This window comes from Quercus lobata, chromosome 2 (genome assembly GCF_001633185.2).
Source record: "Quercus lobata isolate SW786 chromosome 2, ValleyOak3.0 Primary Assembly, whole genome shotgun sequence".
Lineage (NCBI taxonomy): Eukaryota > Viridiplantae > Streptophyta > Magnoliopsida > Fagales > Fagaceae > Quercus > Quercus lobata.
In genome coordinates, this window is record NC_044905.1 from 99853148 (window position 1) to 99876086 (window position 22939).

The 22939-nt window shown below is 34.4% G+C and overlaps 2 protein-coding genes across 5 annotated transcripts; one reads left to right on the forward strand and one right to left on the reverse strand.

Moving 5' to 3' along the window:
* Positions 1-1693: 1693 nt before the first annotated feature.
* Positions 1694-4055, reverse strand: LOC115963462 (cx9C motif-containing protein 4-like). The gene is made up of 2 exons (XM_031082465.1): positions 3932-4055; positions 1694-2074 (listed from the first exon to the last, which is right to left on the reverse strand). Exons 1-2 carry the CDS (start codon positions 4015-4017, stop codon positions 1969-1971), a joined length of 192 nt encoding a protein of 63 aa, XP_030938325.1. The 5' UTR covers positions 4018-4055; the 3' UTR covers positions 1694-1968.
* Positions 4056-14213: 10158 nt separating this feature from the next.
* LOC115977523 (protein EI24 homolog) lies at positions 14214-22483 on the forward strand. Of its 4 annotated transcripts, none has more exons than XR_004088561.1 (11): positions 14214-14440; positions 14558-14623; positions 16359-16509; positions 17676-17728; positions 18121-18255; positions 18448-18511; positions 18728-18813; positions 18899-18981; positions 19977-20063; positions 20275-20351; positions 20470-20484. XR_004088561.1 is itself a non-coding variant. In XM_031099410.1 (11 exons), the coding sequence occupies exons 1-11, from the start codon at positions 14319-14321 to the stop codon at positions 22445-22447; spliced, it is 999 nt and encodes a 332-aa protein (XP_030955270.1). In that variant the 5' UTR covers positions 14218-14318; the 3' UTR covers positions 22448-22483. The 4 variants fall into 4 exon arrangements, 3 of the variants coding, with proteins under 3 accessions (XP_030955270.1, XP_030955271.1, XP_030955269.1); XM_031099410.1 differs by lacking the exon at positions 19977-20063 and adding an exon at positions 22381-22483 and having other exon boundaries at positions 14218-14440; positions 18728-18792; positions 20470-20585; XM_031099409.1 differs by lacking the exon at positions 19977-20063 and adding an exon at positions 22381-22483 and having other exon boundaries at positions 14220-14440; positions 20470-20585.
* Positions 22484-22939: the final 456 nt, after the last annotated feature.

The window sequence follows — 22939 nt, forward strand, 5'->3', positions numbered from 1 at the left end:
TGGTGGATATTCCAGAAACATTGGGATCTCTACTAGTTTTCCTGCAGAGCTGTGGGCCCTAAAGGATGGGTTTATTATGTGCAAAAATTTTCAGTTAACAACTGTAGATATAGAGCTTGATGCTAAATCTATCGTTGGTCTTCTTGCTAATCCTCGTTATTCTAACAATGTTGCCTTCCCCATTGTGGATGACTGCAAGCAGTTGATTTCCCATATTCCCCTAGTCTAGATCAGTCACTGCTATTGTAAAGCTAATAATAGGTGTGCCAATGTTTTGGCTAGATTGGGTGCAAGACATGATAGGGACTTTATTTTATATGATAGTCCGCCTGTTGATATTTTAAAGCTTATGAGCTCAGATTCTATTGGTCTGTATTATGACAAGCTTCGTCTTGAACCTGTTGTTGCTTCTTAGTTGCTGTTAATGCATTCCCTTTTTCATCCAAAAAATAAAATAAAAAATAAGATTGGGATTCCATCTAAGGACTGGAAAAGCAATAATCTACCAACTTATTTATAGTACCCAAAAAAACTAAGTTTTGAAATAAAATGGAAGATATTTTCTAATGGATTCTTTGATTCGATGATTAATGAAAATTAAATAAAGATTGTGTGACCTTATCTCTTTGAATCCACCAATCTGACATGGGTTTTGGGAAGGCTAACGACCTGTTTTGCATTTGATTGTCATCTTGGTGTCGATTAATAGTTGAAAATACAAATTCCGAAAACAAGATAAAGCTGTTGAAATGCTGAAGGCAAAAGTATACTTGTTTAGTTAGTTTTTATTTTTTTTAATGAGCAAAGTACATTAGTTAATACTTAAAAATTAAAATACGTGAAATAAAATACATTTAACATTTTTTTTCTTTTTTGAGAAACTTAATTACTTGTTAAATTTGATTAAGGAAAATGGAGAAAATTTGTTGCAACCTTGTATGTAGCAATTGTTGCATTTAAGGTAAGGTGACAGTCAAAGAAAAGTGACAAGTGTCCAAGAGTCATGCTTATCCTAATTATGGGATAAGCATGACTCTTGGACACTTATTAAGTTCCAAGGATATTAAATGAGAAGATGTCTTGTTAGCGTGGTATGACCATAAAAGGGTGTGAATTTGTTAAGTTCCAAGGATATTAAATGGGAAGACATCTTGGTATTGACTGGGCATGTTAATTCTAGTCCTTTAGCTATTTTGACTGCCTTTGGAAGTCCTAGAAAACTAAAAAACGTGGGAACTTGATTATATTAATTTTTGTGTTGTTTTTGAAGTTGTAATTATGATTTTTACCTATTCTTGGAGGGTTGTTCCAAGTATATATCTGGTAGTACGAATTTTAAAGAAAACAGATTGGTATTCAGAAAATTATTCTCCTTGTGAGTCCTATGATCCTCTTGGTTCTTAAAAGAACTCTTGAACTTATCAAGTTAATATTGTGGCGTTCAAACAACCAAACTTATCACCTTTGATTCTTGAGAGATTCTTAGGAATTCTTGGTGTGGCATTTCAATTCTATCGTAGTCTTGGTTTTCATCTGGTTAGGTGACGGGTCAAGGCTCAACAAATCTTGTCTACACGATCTTGGGGTTCCAAACCATCATTGTTATTGGGTTTCATCACAATTGTTGGTGAAGTTCATATCACTTATTATAAGAGATATATTTAAAAAATTGGGGGAAGGAAAAAAACCCAAGTTCTAAAATGATGCATATTTCAATAGTTAGTAATACTAATCCCCATCTCATAATTTCACTAGGTTTGTTGAAATGAGAGAATTATGCTACTGTTTTCTTCGCCTCTCCAATCAAGCACTGCATTTAGTTTGGAATCAGCTTCTCCAATGAGCAATGCTAACTCCAAAATTTCAATAACTGCATCCAGTGTTTTCATTCTGCAGCATTTGCCCAAAACATGGCAGAACAAAGAGCTATATTAGCCATTATTGTCTAAACTTGTCTGGTAAGAACTTTTACTTGGGCTTCTGCTTCAAAAGTCCAGAGACAGAAGCACAATGTGTTGATTTGTATTCACATTTCTCGCAACAGGACTGCAGCAATTCAATGACTTTAAGGCACCTACACCATTTGAAAACACTGCTTAAATAAACAATTCTTAAAAAGGAAAGAAAATATTGCAATGGCATCAACATTACGCAGATTGAGATTTCAACTGAAGCTTTAACATCTCCTTACATAAAACCACCTAGAATGGAATCTAGAGGTTTAAGGGACGCTCTTGACATATAAAAGAAAACCAACAGTAATTGCTGATACATTGTATATAGTGTCAAAGATAACTCTCAAAGTTATAGAAAATGGTTACAGTGCAAAGTATTAACAAATGATAACAAAGATGGATGCAGGTCTAAGATTTGTTGGAATGAGTTGTGCTAAAGGCCATGAGTCTTCTTTTATTAGTATTATTCTTTTCCTATTTTTCTGTAAAAGCTTCCTACTTGGTTTGAAGTTCTTTTAATAAGATTTCTATTATATTGAGGAACCCCAGTCTTCGTAGAAAAAGGATTGGGAATATCCAATATAAATGTATTCTTTCAGAATTTGAAGAGAGATGAGTTCAATGAATGCCCAGTAACTTTAAAGGTGTAAATTGCCTTTTCGTTCCTATGTGGCATGGTTGTTTAAGGAAACCTAGGTATGATGGCCTAGGCTGTTTCTTTGTTCTTCAATTCATTGTTTAATACCAAACAGCCATCAAATTATTTTAAGATTCAATTTTTTTTTTTTTTTATAATCTAACCATCCCTAAGTCCTTAAACATCAGACCTCATTCAAGAAGCCTTGATGAACTTATCAAGAAACCTACTTTAGTGCCAAATTCCCAAAGATCCTACATCAAATTGGTATTAGAATTTAGAGCCTGCAACGATTTCTGCTCTACATTACAACTCAAAAACATCTGCAATCCAAAATAACTGTGAAGGTTTAGAAACACAAACCCCACATATTGCATTACCTCATACATAAAGCAGAAACAGAGTCAAGCCAATAAGAGAGTTGCAAGAGTGTTTTGACTTCAGAATAGAATCAATCATGATGGATTTATGTGACCCCAATTGTGCAATATGCCGGCATATCATGAGAGGAGACTTCAATTATGGATAAGCACACAAATCAATTATAGTAAACCCCATTTTGCCCATTTGTGGTATAGGACAAGTTTGGTCTGCTAATGGTTTAGAAAGTAATCAATTAATCATAAGATATCATCAGATAGAAAACCCGTGCCTAAAGTTGCCACCTTTCTAAATCACAGATTATAAAGTGTCGAATTTTTTTGAAGCACATGTTTACTTGATCCTCAAGCAATGAATCACATTTAGACAAGCAAGCCAAGTGACCAACCATGGGTAAAGCTAAGGAACAGCCTCACCACATTTTAAGTTGGTTGCAACATTTAAGTTGCAAAAGCCCATCGACTATCGAAGCAACTCTACCCCCAATACAATTACCCTTCACAACTCCATCTTAAGGATTTCCTTGTGTATCACGAACTTCAAATTTGATTTTAGTTAGAACTGATTTAACATCTGGTCTAAATATCACAGACAATCTCTAGTCTTTCCAAAATAGTAATAACATAAATCATCAAAGCACAGAAAGATTCAACCATTGAAATCAATATAAATCATCAAAAATTTTCAAAGCAATTGAATCAATATTGTAAGCCATAATTGCCTAAATCATCAGAATCCACCAATTCATCACTAAAAGAATTTTCATATTAAAAAAAAAAAAAAAAAAAAACAGCTACAAGTTAGGAACAAAAACCCACCAAAAAACCGAGTTATCAAAACAGGACAATTTTTTTATTTCTCAAAAAAAAAAACTTAAATTTCTCGCATACTTTCTCAGCAACCAAACAGAGGTTGACGAATACATAAATATAAAAATAAAAATAAAAAGAGAGCGTACTTTTGAGGGAGGAAGTTGTTCTTGGTGAGACAAGCTTGGATGTCGCAAGCTTCTTTCTTGCAAGGCTCTTTGGTTGCCTGTGCCATTCTCTCTCTCTCTCTCTCTCTCTCAATCTTTCTCGGGTCGTTTACGCTATTTAGAATAACAGAGTCTAAGATATAATAGTTTGACACAACAGGCGAATACGGTTTGCCGTTTTTTGACATATCCATTTTTTTTTTTTTCCGTTAAATCAAGATACTAATTAATTTTTTTTAGACGCAAATAAAAATTGTTTTGCTTGCTCATAAGTCATTAGTCATTGTTTTGTTTGGTCATTATTAATTGATTAAGAGATTTGGAGTTCAATTTTCGCTTACATCAAAAACTGATTGATATCTTGATATAATGATAAAAAGTAAAATTATCAAAAATAGATTGAAACTCTATTAATAATTTCAAACAAATTATTGCACACTTAGTATTTTTTTGGAAAAATATAATATTATTTTTATTTTATTGGCCAATATAATCATATGCAAAATTTAATTATAAAGCCTAATATATTGCACATTTGCTTTGCACCCAAAGTTCAAGGATGGAGCCACACTAGGGCCCATGGGCCTGGCCCCCAAAAGTTGTAGGACAAAATAAATATTTGTTGATATATTAAGGCCTAATTTGAATTAAGCCGAAGGAAAATAAAATTTGACCCCCTTCCACAAATTAACCTAAACAACCACGATCACGTCAAAAAAATTAAGTTTCTCTCTAAAAAAAAAAAAAAAAGGTAAAAAAAAAATTTAACAAAACCTCTTACAAAATAAAAAATAAAAAATTGACAACAAATAATCAACTTATATATTTCATGTTTATACTTCTAACTTCTCTAACTTGAAATCATGACTTCGTCCTGAATGTAAGTAGATGATGTTATCAACCTTGGTCAATCTGCCTGCAGCTTAATGTAATGGAATTTCTTCTTGCATATTTAGGTGATTGGCAAGCTTGTTGCAATGAAATCCTCTTCTTAAGGTTGACACACAACGGTTGTGTTTGCAATGCCATCTATCTAGCTGAGGGCATCTATCTGTGGATTTGAACGGAAATTTAACAATATTTCTTACATCAACTATGATTTGGAAATCTACTGAGAGCTACCATTTTTGTAGCTTCCAAAGTAGCTTCCATTTTTATATCAAAGAGAGCTTCCATTTTACTAAAGTAGTGCACAATAACCATCGGGTTTGCTGGCCCAAGTGGTACCTAGTCATCCTAGTGACTGTAAGCTCAGGGCTTCTATCCCCTGCATAAACATTTACCCAGCAAAAAAAATAAAATAAAATAAAAAGGTAGTGCACAATAACCCAATTGACAGAAATATAAAAGTTCTTTACCTACATGAACAGGAAATGCAATCGGTGTTCTGGCCCACCAACCTGGCCCGATGAGGTTCAATCGTGTATATAAACACACCAAAAGGCCCAACCTAATGTCTAATGAGATAATGTATATAAACATACCAAAACCTAATAAACTTTTCAACATGGATCATGTTTTTAGTTTTACCACCTTCAACTCATGTTCAAGTATGCACTTTTGGAGATGATTTTTCATTTATTTCTTAATAGTTATGAGCAAGTAACCACATAGTATTATTCTTCTCACAAAAGAAAATGCGACCTAACTCAAAACCATTTCAAATATTTATTTTGGAACCTACACTTATGTGAGGAGGGAGGACTCCTCTCGTAGGAGTGAATAACTTCATCCTATAACATTTAGGGTTCAAATTACTCATCTTCTATTGTAATTATCATAGTATCAAAAATAAAAATCTCAACCATAATAATCTCAAAATAATTCTTAGTAACTAGATTGGTTATACGGTAAGAAAATAAATAATAATAATAATAATAATAATAATAATAAAAACGAGGAGGAATGGTTTTTTTTTTAAGACAAAGGGGGTAGTTTTTGGCTCTTATCCAAACCTTAAAAGGACGTTATTGTGATTTACCTTTTCAAAAAAATTTGTAAAAATTTGACTATTTATTTGGAAATATATATAGAGAGAGAGAGTTAGCGAATCACAATTCTCACTACATATCAATACTTAGGACAAATTATATTTTTAATCTTCACTTTTGTTCTTGCATAAACTATTTTGTAAGAATTAATCATGTGATATCAAATTAAATGTGTATCCAGGCACTAACCCGAACATGAATAGCACTGAAAAGAGGAGAAAGTGTATTAGTATTATTATTGTTTTTTTTATAGGAGTATTATTTTACACCATTAGTATAATGCATGTATTAACATCCATACATTGAGATATAATACATTGAGATATAAGCAATACTAAGTACACAACTTTTTTTATAACTTTTTTCACAATTTTTAAAATTTTCAAGTTGAGATTGAAACATCATCACTTTTACCATGATATACCACCAACACTACTTTTATAAAGCACCAATAACAATATGTCATATGAGCAATTGTAAAAAAATTGTAAAAATTTTGGTGTCCTTAAACTTATTTAAAAAGAGTAATATTACGTATACAATATTTTTACAAAAATTCCTAAGTGAAAATGTTGTTATTGGGTCCACCATTTTCTCTTCCCTTTTCCTCTCCCTCATATTTTTCCCTCTCAATTTTCCTTCTCCCACAAATCACCCCAACCAAACACATGCTAATACTTTCAGGTGTTTATAACAGAAATGTCAAGGGTTCGATGCTAGAGATACAAATTTTTTTTTTTTATAAATTGCTGATATGGTGAGTGGTTATTGATAAATGAAAAATGATGTTAATAGTAGGCTTAGATGAAAACCAATAAGAACACATCAACAGTTTGCAAAAATGTTGTAAAATAGTTTGTGGCTGTAACATTACTTCTATAAAATTACCAAAATATCATATTTTTGGACATATTAATTTTCTTGCCTTTTTTGATCAGATTTTCTGACCTTTTTTGATCCAATGGGTTCACCTATGTAATTACATCAGATTTTCTTACCTTTTTTAGCTGATGGTTTCACCTATATATTTCCAAAGGTAGAAAGACCAAGCAAATAACAAAACATCACAACCATTACTCCATTACAAATCAAAGTTCTACACACCAAGCAAACAGATATGGACAGGACTTCCCTGAAATTGGCTTTCTTGCTTGCGCTCTTGCTAATTGCTTATAGTAAGAAATTTTACATTTTTGTTAACTGTGTTACTGTTCACTATTAGTATAATGCATGCATTAACATCCGTACATTGAGATATAGGCAATACTAAAGACAACTTCTTTTATAACTTTTTTTACAATTTGTTAAAATTTTAAGATGTGATTAAAACAACTTCACTTTTACCATAGTCTACCACCAATACTACTTTTATTAAGCACCAATAACAATGTGACGTATGAGCAGACAGTGACGGAGTTAGAATTTCAGTCTAGGGAGGCAAGATTAAAAAAGCAAGATTGAAATATGAAATTAACTTAAAATATATTAATTAATATTAAAAAAAACAAATAATTGTTAATCAAATAAAATAACAATGAAAATAATCATTTCTTAATTTCATATCATCAAAATAAATGAACAAAAACAATCAATTCATTATTAATAACAATTAATATAAGAGACTAATATAAATACATAAATTTTAAACATCTAATTTAGTTCCTTAAAATAAATTGAGAAAATAAATCAATGTAAAATTAATATGAGTATAGTAATAAATTTTGTTATACGTAGTTGACCAAAAAAAAAAAAATTGTTAAACGTCTCACCACCTTGATTGCTTAAAAATATATATATATATGAAAAAAAAATATCTTTATTCTTCAAAGTATTTAAATTTTTGGATCTATAGCAAAACAACATCATTTGTAATTGTAAAAACGTCCAAAAAATTAATGGAAGAGAAAAAAATTTAACATAGAGGTTTTTTTGCCCTATTAGTATAAGGCCATAAGTAGTTTTGTTATTATTATTGTAAGGACACGATTCGTGGCGGACCGTAACAGTGTTGGGTTCGCACGTAAAAAGGCCCAAACAATATCATTTGTAGAGCGTGGGTTTGAAAGGTTAGGCCTTGATCGCCAAACAATGGGTTTACGTGATATGCATACATGGTTAGGTCGTCTTCGCCTTAAGAGTTTTTCTCCTGGAGGCGGGCTGGGAGGCTCCGGTCTTTGGCCATTTTTCCCAGCCAGCCCCCTTTGCACACTCACTTTTACATTATATAGTCCTTCTTGGTTGATCCTAACCATCCACTTGTAGGTCAGGCAGGTTCTTAGTCCTGTACCTGTCCCATCAGCTGTCCCCTCTTACTTTTCTGTTTAGTCGTGAGGATCAAGGTTATACCGTCCAAGCGTCTTTTCTTATTAATATGATTAGAACATTGGCCAGTGCATTTAATATGGAGGGGACGTATTTTCCTCGAACCTATTTTGCACCACCCCTCCATGTGGGCCCTATTCCACTCACATCCCCTTCAGGGGATTATTCGGGAGTGGCCTTCACTAAGACGTTGCTCTTCTCATCAGAGCCCTGGAGTGCCGAGGACAGGGTCGTCCTCAGCTGTTCCCCTTAACCCCTCGGCCTTTGATCACTCGTCCTCGGCACACTACCTCCTCGGCACGGGCCCTGAGCCCGGATAGCGCGTGGGCCGGATCATAAGTTTCCCGGCCCTACAATTATTATTATTATTATTATTATTATTATTATTATTATTATGTGTAAATTATAGGATCCAGTAATTTAAATGATGTGGTTGAAGTGCATTGAGAAATTTGAAAAAAAAAAAAAAAAGTGATTAGCTAGTAAAAGTGTAGTGAAGGAGCTACTATATGAGAGAACTTTCCAAGCATATTAAAAAATATAAAAAATTACACTTTACCACCCTAAGTTATACCATATATTACACTTTGCACCTTAAACTTTTCGAGTGCATGTTTTGCCCATTTGTTATACTTTGTATTCCGACGTTAAGTTTGGTGTTAACTTGGATGAAAATTCAAAATTTAGAGTGCAAAGTGTAATAAGGAATATAGTTTAGAGTGGTAAAATGTAATTTTTCATTTGTTTTTAAGGGTAATTAGGTCTTTTCACATAGTGTCATACTTTTCCATCCAAATTAACACCAAATTTAACGTTAGGGTGCAAAGTGTAACAAAAGTCATAGTTTAGGATGCAAAACATTCATTCAAAAAGTTTAGGTGCAAAATATAACATATGGTATAATTTAAGGTGGGAAAGTGTAATTTCATATCATAGCTGATGCAAGAATGGTTGTACAACCAAGAGTATGAACACTGCGATGCTCTTATCAATTGCGATCACCCAGCTGGATGCAAGTGCATAAATCACCAATGTATATGTCATCCAGAAGAGCATTTCACTGCAAAAAGCTTCACCAATCACCTAAAAATACAGCCCATTAAATTACAGGCAAATTGCACTTTTTTTGGGAAAGTCTTTTTTGTTTTCTGAACATTTGTAGCAGTGGAGCTAAATAGCTATAATGCTATTTTAGCTCCACCAAAATAGCAAAAAGGGCCACGCAGCAATGGAGGTATAGCAATAATTTTTAGCTAAACTGCTACAGTGCACATCTATAGATAGATGTGCACTGTAGCAGTCATCTAAAAATAATAATAATTTTTTATTTAGCACTCCCGATTAAAATAATACTTGTTGTTTATTTTTTTTCATTCTTTTATTCTTCATCTCACCGTCCTCTCTCTCGTCACTCTCAAGCTCCCATCTCTCCATCTCACCTCTCTAAAACTATCTGGTTCACTCTCACCATCTCTCAAGCTGACCGACGCCATCCCAGCTGAAGCTCGACCCACCGCTGCCTCATCCCTTAGCTCACCAGCCAGCTCCCTCATCGCTAATATGTTACGCCGACCCACCCCAAGCCCCATTGTCGATCTCCCCAAGCCCCATTGCCCAGTCCGTGCCTCTTTCTCTCTCTCTCAGTCACTCTCACCTCTCTCTCTCAGCTCGCCGACCCACCCCAAGCCCTATCGCCGACCCAACTCGCCAATCTCCCCAAGCCCCATCGCCCAATCCGTGCCTCTCTCTTTGCTGTGATTGAATTTTTTTTTTTTTTTAATGTATTTTCATATGGGATTGGTGGCTGTGGAGGTGGTGGTTGATTTTGGCTATGGTAGTGGTGGTGGATGATTTTGACAGTGGGTTTGTGGATTTTGGTTGTGGTGGTGGAATGATATTTGATTTTTTTTTCTTTTGTGGGTTTGATGGCTGTGGTGGTGGTGATGGTGGTTGTTGTGGCTATGGTTTGGTGGTACGGTCTTTGATTTTTTTTTTCCTATGGGTTTGGTGGCTGTGGTGGTGGCGATGGTGGTTGTTGTGGCTATGGTTTGGTGGTACGGTGTTTGATTTTTTTTTTTTCCTGTGGGTTTGGTGGCTATGGTGGTGGATTGGTGACTATGATGGTGGTTTAATTTTTTATTTTCTTTGTGGGTTTGGTTATGTCTGGTGGTGGTGGTAGTGGTGGTTGTGGCTATGGCTGATGGTAGAGGTGGTTGTGGATGGTGTTGGTTGTTTTTTGGGTAGTGGGATATATTATTTTATTGTAGATGATATATTATTTTATTGTGATGTTTATATTATTTTATTGCGTTGATAGCTAAAATAGATCTACTGCTGCAGCATGTAAGTATAATAGATAAAGTAATTTTTGGTGGAGCTAAAAAACTAAATTTTTAGCTCCACTGCTGTGGATGAGGAATTGTCATGTTACTCATTTGAGCGGAATAAAATGAAGTTTCCATACATATCTCTTTTAATATAATTATTTTGGTTAGAGGTTTTGAAGACATAATCTCATGGGTATCATTAGATCCAAATCCTTGAGATGGGAAACAACAATTAAATTGCATTACATTAGTGCAATTCACCCTCCTCTCTCACAAAATTTTTTCACATTTCACTTTTTAAACTTTTACTTTTTACTTTTGTTAACTTTTTTTCTTAATTTTTTTTAACAACAATTAAATTGCATTACATTAGTTCGGATACTCCATTTATTTCTTTTCTTTTCTTTTCTTTTTTCTCTTTATCGTTGTAAGGACACAATTCTCTGGCGGCCCAATAAGGATGTTGGGCTCGCGTACGAAAGATCCCTCACAATATGATTTGTAGAGAGTGGGCTTGAAAAGCTAGCCGTTGGTCAAGTGGCGTTGTCCGGTCATGGCTTTAGAGGAATCTACGTGGAAAAAGGGAATTGGGTATGAACATTTAAGCCCTAAGGCGTCGTACCCCGTGGGATGGAGCTCCTCGGAGTTGATCCGAGGACCTGTTGAGGTCTTCTCTCGGTTGCCCAACGACGGACTTTCTTCCATGAAGTCCGGTGTTCCTGAGATGTTTTCCCATGTAGTCTCTCTTTTTTCGGAGGTGGAAAAAAGGGGCCTCCTTCAGATCTACTTACTTCCTTATTTTATACTAGCTTGCATTCATTGCCCTTCGTCCACGTGTAGGGTCAATCTTTACGAACATTGACATTTGTCCCATCAGTCCAATCCCGGAATTGTTGGGGATGGTTTGATAAAGCTGCAGAGTACGGCTCTGTCAGGCGTCGGGCCTTATCTAGAAGGGTAGTATGGATAACTTCCCCAAGATATTCTGGATTTCCTTACTAATTCGTCCCTATACCAGTTTTGCCCCTTTATTCTGGTGGGATTATGGATCTGCCGAGGACTAAACTGTCCTCGGCTGCTTCCCAAAAATTGTTTTGTGCTCTGCGTTGTAGAGCTTGGGCCACAGCTCTCCTCGGATTGGGCCTTCGGACGCTCTAAGGATAAATGGGCCTGGTCCACGAATTGTTGGGCCCCACAATCGTGATATTAATGCATTGACTAATTAAAAAAAATTCTATTAAAAATTAATTGTAGAAACTAATAATGTATTCAATTAAAATAGCTCTGGGCCTTTATTTTGACAATCAACTGTCTTTTATTTAAATTATCAAAGTTGATAAGCTCTCCTATTTAATAATAATTGTAAACTTTTTTTTCTTTTTTATAAATGACATAGCTTTTTTTTTTTTTTTTTTTTTTTTAAATTATCATATTACCAATATGGTTAGTAAAATTTATTTTAAGGCTATTGTGGATGAGAATTAAATTTGAAACATATGTATTTAGACTTAAATTATATTGGTTAAAAAGGGTTATTTGTTATATACAAATCAAAATCTCAAGGAATATATATGTGTCTGTGTGTGCGTGCACGCACGTGTGTGGGTGCACGTGTGCGCGTGTGCGTTCCTCCTTAGTCTTTCATATTTTATGTGCAGAGTTGTGTCCTCGCAAACCTTGACATGTTTCCCCCTACAACAACAAGAGCTTCCAATCAACCCTAAAAATAATTGAACACTATATATATATATATATATATATATATGTAGATATTGAAGTATACATGCTTTTACACAAAATACCTAACTATGGTATGTGAGCATTTTTCTACCAATAGTCATAGGGTAGTCTTAGATGACTCTGTCTCAATAAGAACGTCAATGTGTTCTAAAATTATGCATATGAAACCGAATGATGCCATCCCAAGGTGAGCTCACAAAACAATTCAAAAACCTCTATAATAGTATTTTTAGGACCTAAACTCTGAATAAACATTTTTTTCAACCCATTCCAAACCTTAAAAAATGACATTGTATCCCAAACTTTTATATATATATATATATATATATATATAGAGAGAGAGAGAGAGAGAGAGAGGGGGGGTAAACTTTGATTTTTTTTTTATTTTTTTATACAAGATAGAATTTATATTCTAGCATAATCTAAGTGTATATGTGTGTGAAGTTCCCTCCTAGAGACTTGAACCCCTGCCTTTACCCTCACAACCCACAAGCACTTTTATTACTTGTGGAGTGACCATCACACCAAGGGTGTGTGGTGATTAGAGGGGGGGTAAACTTAAATACAATTCCTTAGATGCAATTTATTAGGTTCTCTAATTGAATTCAAACACTTAGTTGCATTGAATTTAATTATCCTTAATTGACACTATTTGTATTTCATTGGCCAATGCAATTATATGTTAGAATTTAGTTGGAAAATCTAATGTACAACACCTAATATAAATTCTACCCCCAACACACACAATATATATATATTGCCATAAGTAGAGGCTAGTCCCCCACTCGTACTGTGTGGTCTGCTCAAGCTTATGGGGAGATAGTAGGTGTGGCAGAATACCTCCCCGAATTGGCCACACTAAATTGTGTATGCCCCTTAACAATTTTATATACACAATAAATTTCATAACATTTTTCACAAAAATTAAGTTGGTGAGCTTTTACTGGTTCTCATTTGAGCCTACCATTGACACATTGACGTCACTTTTTTATCTATCACAAACAATTTGCTACATTAACTGTAATGACCCAAAAAGGAGGATCTTGCATTCTATGAAATCCCACATCGCCAAGGGAAGTACATGAGAATGTGTTTATAAGAAATGACCTCCCTTTAATGTGTAGAGGCATTTTCCCTCACTGCTGTGTGCTTTGAGGGAAAACAAAACCGTGAGGGGCATGGGCCCCAAAGCGGACAATATCTACACGGTTGGGGCAGGCTTGTTACATCAACAGTCGTAAAAAGTAAGCCACCTAATATATTTCAAACTCTAGGTTTCACAAGTTAACATCACTAAAAATATACATAAAATTAGAGGATGTCATATTATACTAAAGTATTTGCTAAATAAAATCTTATTGCATTATATTTCTTAATATTTGAGGAATAAAAACATATCTTACAATTTCATTAGTTGATCTAATCTCATGGATTACAATGTGAACTAAAACTTGAAACTTGGTATTTATCGAGAAGTCAAACATCAATTTTATTATAAAATTTCTGTTTTCATTATCCTTTAAAAATTTTATAAAAAAGAAAGGTACTACAATGAACCTATAAATGTAATTTTATTTAAAATCACAAAATCGGATGGATCACAATTACCCATTTGGGTTGCACAGGTTGCAAGAAAACCTTTAGGCCTTACTAAGTTTTATTGGTTCAATTAAACAACTGGACCGGCCTAAGCACACTAAATTATAAGTATGACTAATTGAGTTGAGTTGGGTTGGATTTTATAATCATCCCTTGTAGCAAAATTATAAACCAAATTGCCTAGAACTGCTCATGTCCACGTGGCCCACTCATCATCATCACCACCACCACCAATATATATCTTTGAAAGATCAGTGAACTCAGCAGTGATATTATCACTACCCCAAGCCCCAGGTAACTTATTTAATAGTCAAAGTGTCAAACACTCAAACTCAAAACAAAAAGCCCAGGTTGTCTCAAAAACCAAAACTCTTTTAGCTCTCTCTCTCAATGGAAGCCATGAAACCGTTAATGAAGCTTTGTATCGCAAAACTAAAGCAAGGGACGCTGCTATGGCTCGAAGGTTTCAAAGAAGCATGTTATCTTCATCGCGTCGTCATTCTCTGCCTCAGGTACCTTCTCTCTCTCTCTCTCTCAAATTTGTGTTTTTTTTTTTTTCCTTTAAATATTCAATTACTGTCTATGGATTTGTTTCTTTCTATTTTTGAAAAGCAAAAGTTTGTTGGCAGGTCGAGAAAGCTTTTGATCAGAACAGGGCAATGTTTTCTACTGAATGGTTTTATTTTCTTAGGAAGGTAAATTTCTTTGAGTCTCTTTAGATACTTTAATTGTATAAAAGTTTTGATTTTGGGCATTCAATTATTTCAGTTAGTTAGAAATTTCAATTGGGTTGGTTTCAATTTTTGTTTTTTAATACAATGGGTGATACTTTGTGCATAAAATAGAAGCTGAGCAATTGGGTTGTTTTTGTATTAACTATGGCACAAAATTTATCATAAAGCTCCAAACTTGGATTAGTCTAAAGGACAGGATAAGTGGTAGTTGAGGAAAAATAATTATAATTTGGCCCAAACACATAGGTTTGTGCTTTTGGAGTCTCTCCAAGGTGTTATCGTATTCATGTCTTAGCCTGCATTTGTATTCTTAATTTTAGAGGTGTGACTGGGTTTATGAGTTCCAAGTTCTAATGCCATTTATTAAGAAGACTTTTTATTAAGAGAGAGAGAAGGGAGGGTGAAAGACAAGTATACATAAAGCATTGTTTGATAATAGATAGTTGGGAGAGGGGGGATTTGAACCGTGGACATCTTTGTTGGAAACATCAGGAGGTGCTAGTTGAGCTATGAGGCTCTTGTCTCAAGTATACATAAGTATACTAGGAAATCCCGCCCCCAAAAGAGTTTATACTAGAGATATCTGGGATTAGTAGTGTAGCTTTTATATAGGTTAAATCTTCCCTAATTGTGATCCCTTCACAAGGTCTGTCCTTTCTTGTGCTGTAATGCCATCCCATGAGGTAAATGGAACTTGATCATCACTTAGGTGACAAGTTCTATCTAAAGGGGGCAAGAAAATACACACAAAAAGCGGAAAAAGAAGAAGCAGCAATTGTCAGTCATGGGAAACTGAAAACTTATATTTTTAGGCTTATTAAATCCTAATGACTCAATGCCCAAGCTTGATTACATGAATGAAAACATAGCAAACCCTTGTAACTTAAAAATACTTTGGACACAAGCATTTCATAGGTGATGGAAAATTCTATTAAAAATTCCTCATACTCTTTGACAAGAAATTTCATGTGTATTAGGCATTAAAATTTTCTCTCTAGGGGATTTCAATAATTAATAAATGCTTTTTACGAATAAAAAAATCTAACTGAATATTGCTTTATATATTTTTGGGGGTGGAGGGTAGCCTCTAATAAAAAAGTTCCACTTGTTGCCTTCATATTCGTGTTATTTTTGATAATTGGTAGAGCATCCGTAGCAGATGTTTCAAAAATTATGCCATTTTATCACATCAAATGCCTACTTTATTATTTTACCACATCATTTTACAACATCCCATTTATCAGATGTTTTATAATTCAATTCTATACATTAAAATAATATTTACTACACATTAAAATAATATTTACTATCCATCAACACAATAAACAAACCACAAATAATATACCACATCTCTTCCGTACCGTGGCAAATTTGCCACAATACTGTTCAATGTTGCAAAAAAAAAACAATATACCACATCTACTAAATGGGCTAAAATTGGGTTTGGTGTGGGATATGTGCCAAATATTTAGCATTTGGCACATATCCCACATCTAGTGTGGGTGCTCTTAAGTGGAAATTTATTTATCCGGTGGTTTCTAACTTGCTTTTCATATCCATTTCCAGTTGTTTGAGCATTTTTTTCCCAATTTCAATATACTGTGTTAGTTTATGTATTAATGCTTTTGTTGGTTGTAGCAGTGTATCATGCATGTTACGATCGAATAATTTAAATATCTTCAATATCTCTGTGCAGCATGATCGTCCTAAATTCTGTTGTCATCCCAATGCTCTTCTGGATATTACCTGATCAGTGCTCACAGATTAGTACTCAAGTACCATGTTCTTTTGGCGGCATTTTAAAATTGTATTCTGTCTTGCGGCTTGGACTGATACAACTCTTTTATGTAAGTGAAAGTAACATAATTATCATTTTATTCCCTCACTCATGTAACTTTTGTAATGATCATTGCAGGAATGTAAACTGGTTGAGCATTTTCGATTGTATTTATTAAATTTTTTATATCAGGAAGCTGGATTAATTCGTATCATTCATAAAAGCAAAAGAACACATATTGGAAACCCAAATCAAATGCCTATAATACTCATAAAACCCCAATTGAGATACCAATAAGCACAATCCCATATAGGCTGCATGAGCCAGTTCAAATTTCTTAACAGCCCACTCTTGTATTGATCAAATGAGTTTCTAGAAACATGTTTTCTTAGCTTTGGGCACATGAAAATAGAGTTCCCATGCACTATCTAGAGTCCCAAGCTGAGGTTCTAATTGACCAGGAATGACATGTTGCCTCACAGAAGAACTTTGAAAGAGGTTTGGAATTCTCACTAATAATTTTATAAAGAATCATGGGAAAAAAAAAACCCACCATGGTTGAGACAAATCACAGAAACTCAAGATTTTTCAAGCTACCAAACTATATTTTGATCTTCATTGTTGTTACTACTCTAGGTGTTTGTTAAAGGTTACATACAAAGTTGAAAGTGGCTGTAATTGTTACACAGAAACTATTCCTATATTCTGATTGACAAACAAGTTTCTAACAAATTAAAATGACTACATCTGGACTTGATCATAAAAAATAACAAAACAAACTAGTCTAAGCCATCCCATTGGTTTCAGTGCTGATCTGACTTTTGCTGTCACACTTTTCTCTAGTCTTGTGGATATTTCTCCTCCCTTTATAATTTTCTACCTTCTAATACTTTGAATTTCTTATAAAACTATAAAACCCTGCTTATCCGACGAATATATATATTCTCAGATATGATTATCATAGATTTATTGTGTTCCAAATTTCTAATGAGGCTATACACCCCCAACCCATTTCCCCTATTTTGAAAGAGAGTCATAGTATTCTTAAAGTTTGTTTTCCTTAATAAGGAGGTTAGAATAAAACAGCATATTGGACATAACTTGTTGAAATATGCAGGTGATGACACCACATGTTTATCTGTAGCTTTTGTTTCCATGTGAAAGAACTTATTTCTCTTTCAATTTCTTCCATTGCTTTCAGTGGCCCTGATCATTTTATGTAATTATTACTTGCAGGTCTTTTGGTTCTACCCATTATACATGTTCAGCTTAATTCTAAGCAGTCTCTGGTACTGTTTCCCTTGTCATGGCTATGTTCTTTGCTTTATGTATATCTCTGATTGTTTCAGCTTGGTGCCTATAGCTATGAGTTGGACCTAGATATGCCTCACCTTGCATCTTTGAATGTTTATGGTCATGCACTGTTATATGAACTGAATATAAATGTTTAATCTCATTACGAGGAATCTGGGATTTTGCTTGGTTTCTAATCACAACTTGTTACATCATCAGTTGAGTAGAAACAGAGAATTAGATTATCTGAGTTAATATTAGTTTCTCAGCCTAATTTTTTTATACCAGAGCAAGTTTCTTTCCCCCTAATTCATTTTTCCCTATGCATCCCCTCTAAGGCTTAATTAGTTGTCTTCCCTAATCCGAAACTGTACTATTCTTCATCCAGGTACAATGACATTGCCAAGTTTGGTTTTGCCGCAATGGGGAGATCTGGGTCCTCTGTAGTGGAACCGTCAAGCCCAAGCGAGACATTGACTGCACAAAGTACAGTTCATACGGAAAGACTAGCTGGCCTGGGCGGGTAAAATTCCTATTAGTCACTGTTTAATGGTGTTTTAAATTTATTAATTACTGCTGATTGCAGGCACTTAATCACAAATAACAAATGGATTGGTTTTTAAAATGGATTCTTTGCTGCCAATTGCAGGAACTTATTTACAAATCACAAATGATTTACAATAAAATCTTAAAGATTTTTTTTATTCTTGTTCAGTGTCATGGTCGGGATAGGAGAGCAGGTGTTTTCAGTTATTCTTTTGAGTTTTTTCTTCCTAGAGGTAAACTATATCTTTACATCATTATATTCTTTGCGTGTGCCTGTTTTTGTACATTTATTGCCTGTTGATGAACCTGTTACTGCATTTTTTTGTTTTGCAGTTCTTTAAGCATATTGTATCATTGGAAATGCTTTTAATCTACAACAACTCATTTCAATTTGTTATCTCTCTACTTTTTGGGTTACAGACATGATAGTTTTTGAGAACTATATGCAGGTTTTTGCCACAGGATTTATACCTTATGTAGGGAAAGCGATCAATTTCCTACTCCTGTCCTGGATGTATGCCTACTACTGTTTTGAGTATGTGATGCATTAAATCAGTTGTTCAATATCTTGTACTCGCATTTGGCTAGATAATTACTAATTAAGCTTTTGTACCTTTTAGATACAAATGGAATTTTTCTGAAGTGGCTTTGGACAAAAGACTGGACTACTTTGAATCCAACTGGGCATTTTTTGCGGGTTTTGGTAAATTACTTTTCAGTCAAATCAATTGCTTAGTTTGATTTGCTTTAGTGCACCTTTTAGTTTCACATGGCAAAATATGTTGCTCAGGTACACCTGGGTTCTCTTTATTTGCTTGCTTTATGGTTTCTGATATGAAAAACTCTTTTGAGTACTGATCTTAGAAGCAAACCCCGAGTTCTTAGTAATGTGGCTTAATGGTTAGAAATTGAAGCTGACTTGATAACTGTATGCACCAGCTTCCACAATGCTGAGAAAGGAAGATTGAGTAGTTGACATGAGTAGTTTAGTCAAGTATTTGAAATGATGGTGTGCTTTAATCAAAATCTTTATGTACTGGTTAATGTCATCAATACCAAGTATTGGGTATGAGGAATCCTAGAATCTAATAAATTTTTTAATTATCACTGTTTTCTGTAGTGAATTGCTGCACACCATGACTTAAATTATTGTGTATTGTAAGATATACTTGAGTCTTGAAAGACTCTCTAGTTAGCAATAAAAATATTTGAGGGTATATCAAATTGTGAAAAATGAACTACCTAACACGTGCATGTTTGTCCAACAGTATTATAACACATATATTTACTTCATATAATGTTTAAGTGAAGTTTCTTTCCAAATGGACAGATCTTATTTGGTAATTTTGAGATGTGGATGGAATATGTATACGTTTGAAAGATAGAAGGAATAAACATGTAGAAATATACAATGATCAGGAACTCTTTTAGATATATACAAATATATTCTTGATCTGTTGGTAAAGTCCATGCTAAATTTGACATGTGATTTAAATTATTTCAAAAGAATAAGCTTCAGAACACAAAGCTTTTCACCTGGCTAGGTTAGTCTCATAAATGATTTACCTATGAGATTCTGATGGTTAGTGAGGACTAAGGACATCATACAGGTGTTTTGCAGTTTTATGATACAATATATTGAATCTGACTCTGGTGGCCCTTTTTGAACAATGTTGTTTCTCCTTCATGACTCATGAGCTGGAGGAGCAGTGATTGAAGAAGAGGATATTCTGGTTGTTTTAAAGGAGTGAGTGGCAGAGTTGATGGAAAAAGGAAAATCTAAAAGTAATTTTTATAAGAACTTCTAAGTTAATGTTTAGTGCATTACAAAGCAAATTAGATCTATGCATTCAAAAAGTGATCTCGGTGATGTCTCAAATTTCATTGTTTGCACCAAACAATGCTGTGGGAACATAAGAGGTCCTACATACTTTCTGTTTGTTTTTCTTTTGCATGTTCAGGATTGTGGTCATTATTTTCCTTAATTGTTTTCCAGGAAGCCCCTGTGTTCTGGCTATTTTCTTCGTCTCACCTCTTGTGAGCTATGGGGTTATGGCTGTACTCTTTCCGCTGGTACAATTCACTTTCCTTTTCTGTTAACTGTTAAATTTAAAGAATTTTCCTCTTTACTTAAGTCCAAATGTGCTTCTATATTTTCTTCATTAATGCGTGTGACTGTTGTGTTTTTCAGTTTGTTCTGGCTGCAACTTGCTCAGGCGCTGAGCAGGATATTTCTTTTCCAAGAAGAAAATGGAGAGGTGTTGGATTGGGAAGGCTTCCAATATTTTACGCAGCTGACAGTTTGTCGTAAGCTATCCTCTCTATCTGTTGTCTCTCTGCTCAAAAAAAGTTATGTTTTGATTTGTTATAGATACAATGGTCCAGTTCAGATATTATTTGAGCACCTCATAATCACCTCCTATTTTGTGGGTCAATATAAATAGTTGCTATTGACTATTTATATCTTTTTCTTTTAGAAGTATAGAGTCTATAGACTTCCATTTTGCAGTTTACCTATGATGTAAACAAGGCAACTAGATTAGAAAATTTTCTTTTGTCAGGTCTCTTAGTCAATTTGGTGGATAATTTCTGTCAGGGAGCTGCCCTACCTCAAAGGAGCAAAAGAATAAATTATAAAGTATTGTGTGAATGTACAAAATTCTATAACAATCTTTATTTTCTGATGTGCTGTAGATGGAAAAAACCGCTTTTATTTGGATAAGTTTGTCTTGTCAATGGAATTCTTCTCTGATGAACTGATGGAACATTAGGAAATGTGTTCTAAAATACTGTGGGCTTTATAGAATTTCTTAGGCATAATTATCTTGATTTGTGATATTCTTGGAATGGAGTGGATTCTTTTTATCTGATATCACCATTCATTCATTAGTATGGCACTGTTACCAAGAAATAATCCAACGCCACTAGCATTGCAAGAAATAATGCATAAATTATTTTGGTTATCTAAAAAGCCCAAGCCTTCTCTTTCCTCCTGTTCACCCCTTCCTTTCTAGCATCATAATTAGTGGAAGATGCCTGATTCTAAAGCTCTCTGGTACACCTGGTCAAAGGACCCAGACCTAGTTGTTTAACCCCTGGTCTCTCCCCTTTTCTCCAATTTTGTGCTATTTCTGCATAACAGGCACATGGCCTGTTCCTTGAATCCTTCAATCAGGACATCTGAAAATTTTCTGAAGCCTTGCATATGCCTCAAAACCTAATCTGATACTACCTTTCCCTCCAAATATGCCGTCCCTCTCTGCTTGCTACCTACTTTGGCCACCATGTCAAGTCTAGATTGACTTATCTTGATAGCTTCCAATCAAGAGAGAGAGAGAGGGGACAAAGACCTTACTTTTTTTAAAAAGTGATCATATGGTAGATTGGCCATATGGCCCAATCATCTAATGACCGATCTGAGAACCCTTTAATTGACCCAATTATAAGCCAGGCTTGAGTGGCTCAATCCATTTTCGAGAGACTCTCTCTCTCTCTCTCTCTCTCACACGCACACACTCATGCGTCCTTATTTAGCTAATTATTCTTCTGTATAGTATTTATGGCTTGGATAGAATAAAATAGAAAACAAAATTAAAGTAGATCTACCAACACAACTAAATGAGCAGCCCTTTCAAACTAAAAGGAAAGTTTTCCTACCAAGTGACTGTTCTACAAATACTGAAGCTCTAGGTACTCTGCTGCTTGATTCTTCTTCTTTAGTTATGGTCATATTACTCAAACTTCTATACTTTTGCTAATATGGGTCTAGTTATTGGCCTGGGCCAATTATTCCTGGAAGCTTACAACACTCATTTAGATATGACATGTATTATTTAAGAAAATAAATAGAAGTACCTGGGAAAACATTGATTTTTGAGATACAAAAGACTATAGTTTTAGACTAGTGCAAATGTGCTGAAAGATCATATATCTGCAAAGTACGTGATGAAATTCAAGCTACTATCTTGTTCATAGTGCAACGAGATTCGTTCTCATTGATTTGATATTCTGTAGTGCTTCAAAAAGGAAATTCAGCATTGTTTGAATCTTTATATTATGAGACCAATGTTTTCCGCATGTCTTGATTGGCCTTGTTCTGCAGGCTGCGGGTGTTGTCTCTCTTGCCTTTGAAACCTCAAGACAAAACTCAAGAAATTAAGGCACATTAAGAAGTTCTGGCCTAATGCTAAGACAATTTATGAACAGTAAGTTTTATTGTTGATATCTGAAGAAAATTTCCTTATATAGAATGTGTTCTAATGTATGTTTTAACTTGCCATTTCAGAAAAATAGTGAACCAAAGTCAAGAGGAAACTTTGGTGGAGGCATGCAGTGATGCTGATGCAAATTGTTCATCTAACTTGCGTATAGAGGGGGAAAAAGACTAATCAAAATGCCTAATAGCTGGTTCTCTCCAAAGTTTACTCCAAGAGAATAGCTGGATTCCATGATTTCATTTTGTTATGGTGTGACAGGATACAGATAATTTTGTGCCTAATGTGTATATAAAGTATAAACTAAGCATGGAAATTTGAGGTAAAGTATAGGAGCAGCATAGAGGTTTAATAATTAATTCTGTATCTTGTGTATATTAGCTTTCATATGTACAGTAATTTAATCGCGAAAAAAATCATTCAATGATAGCTATTGATGGCCGAATT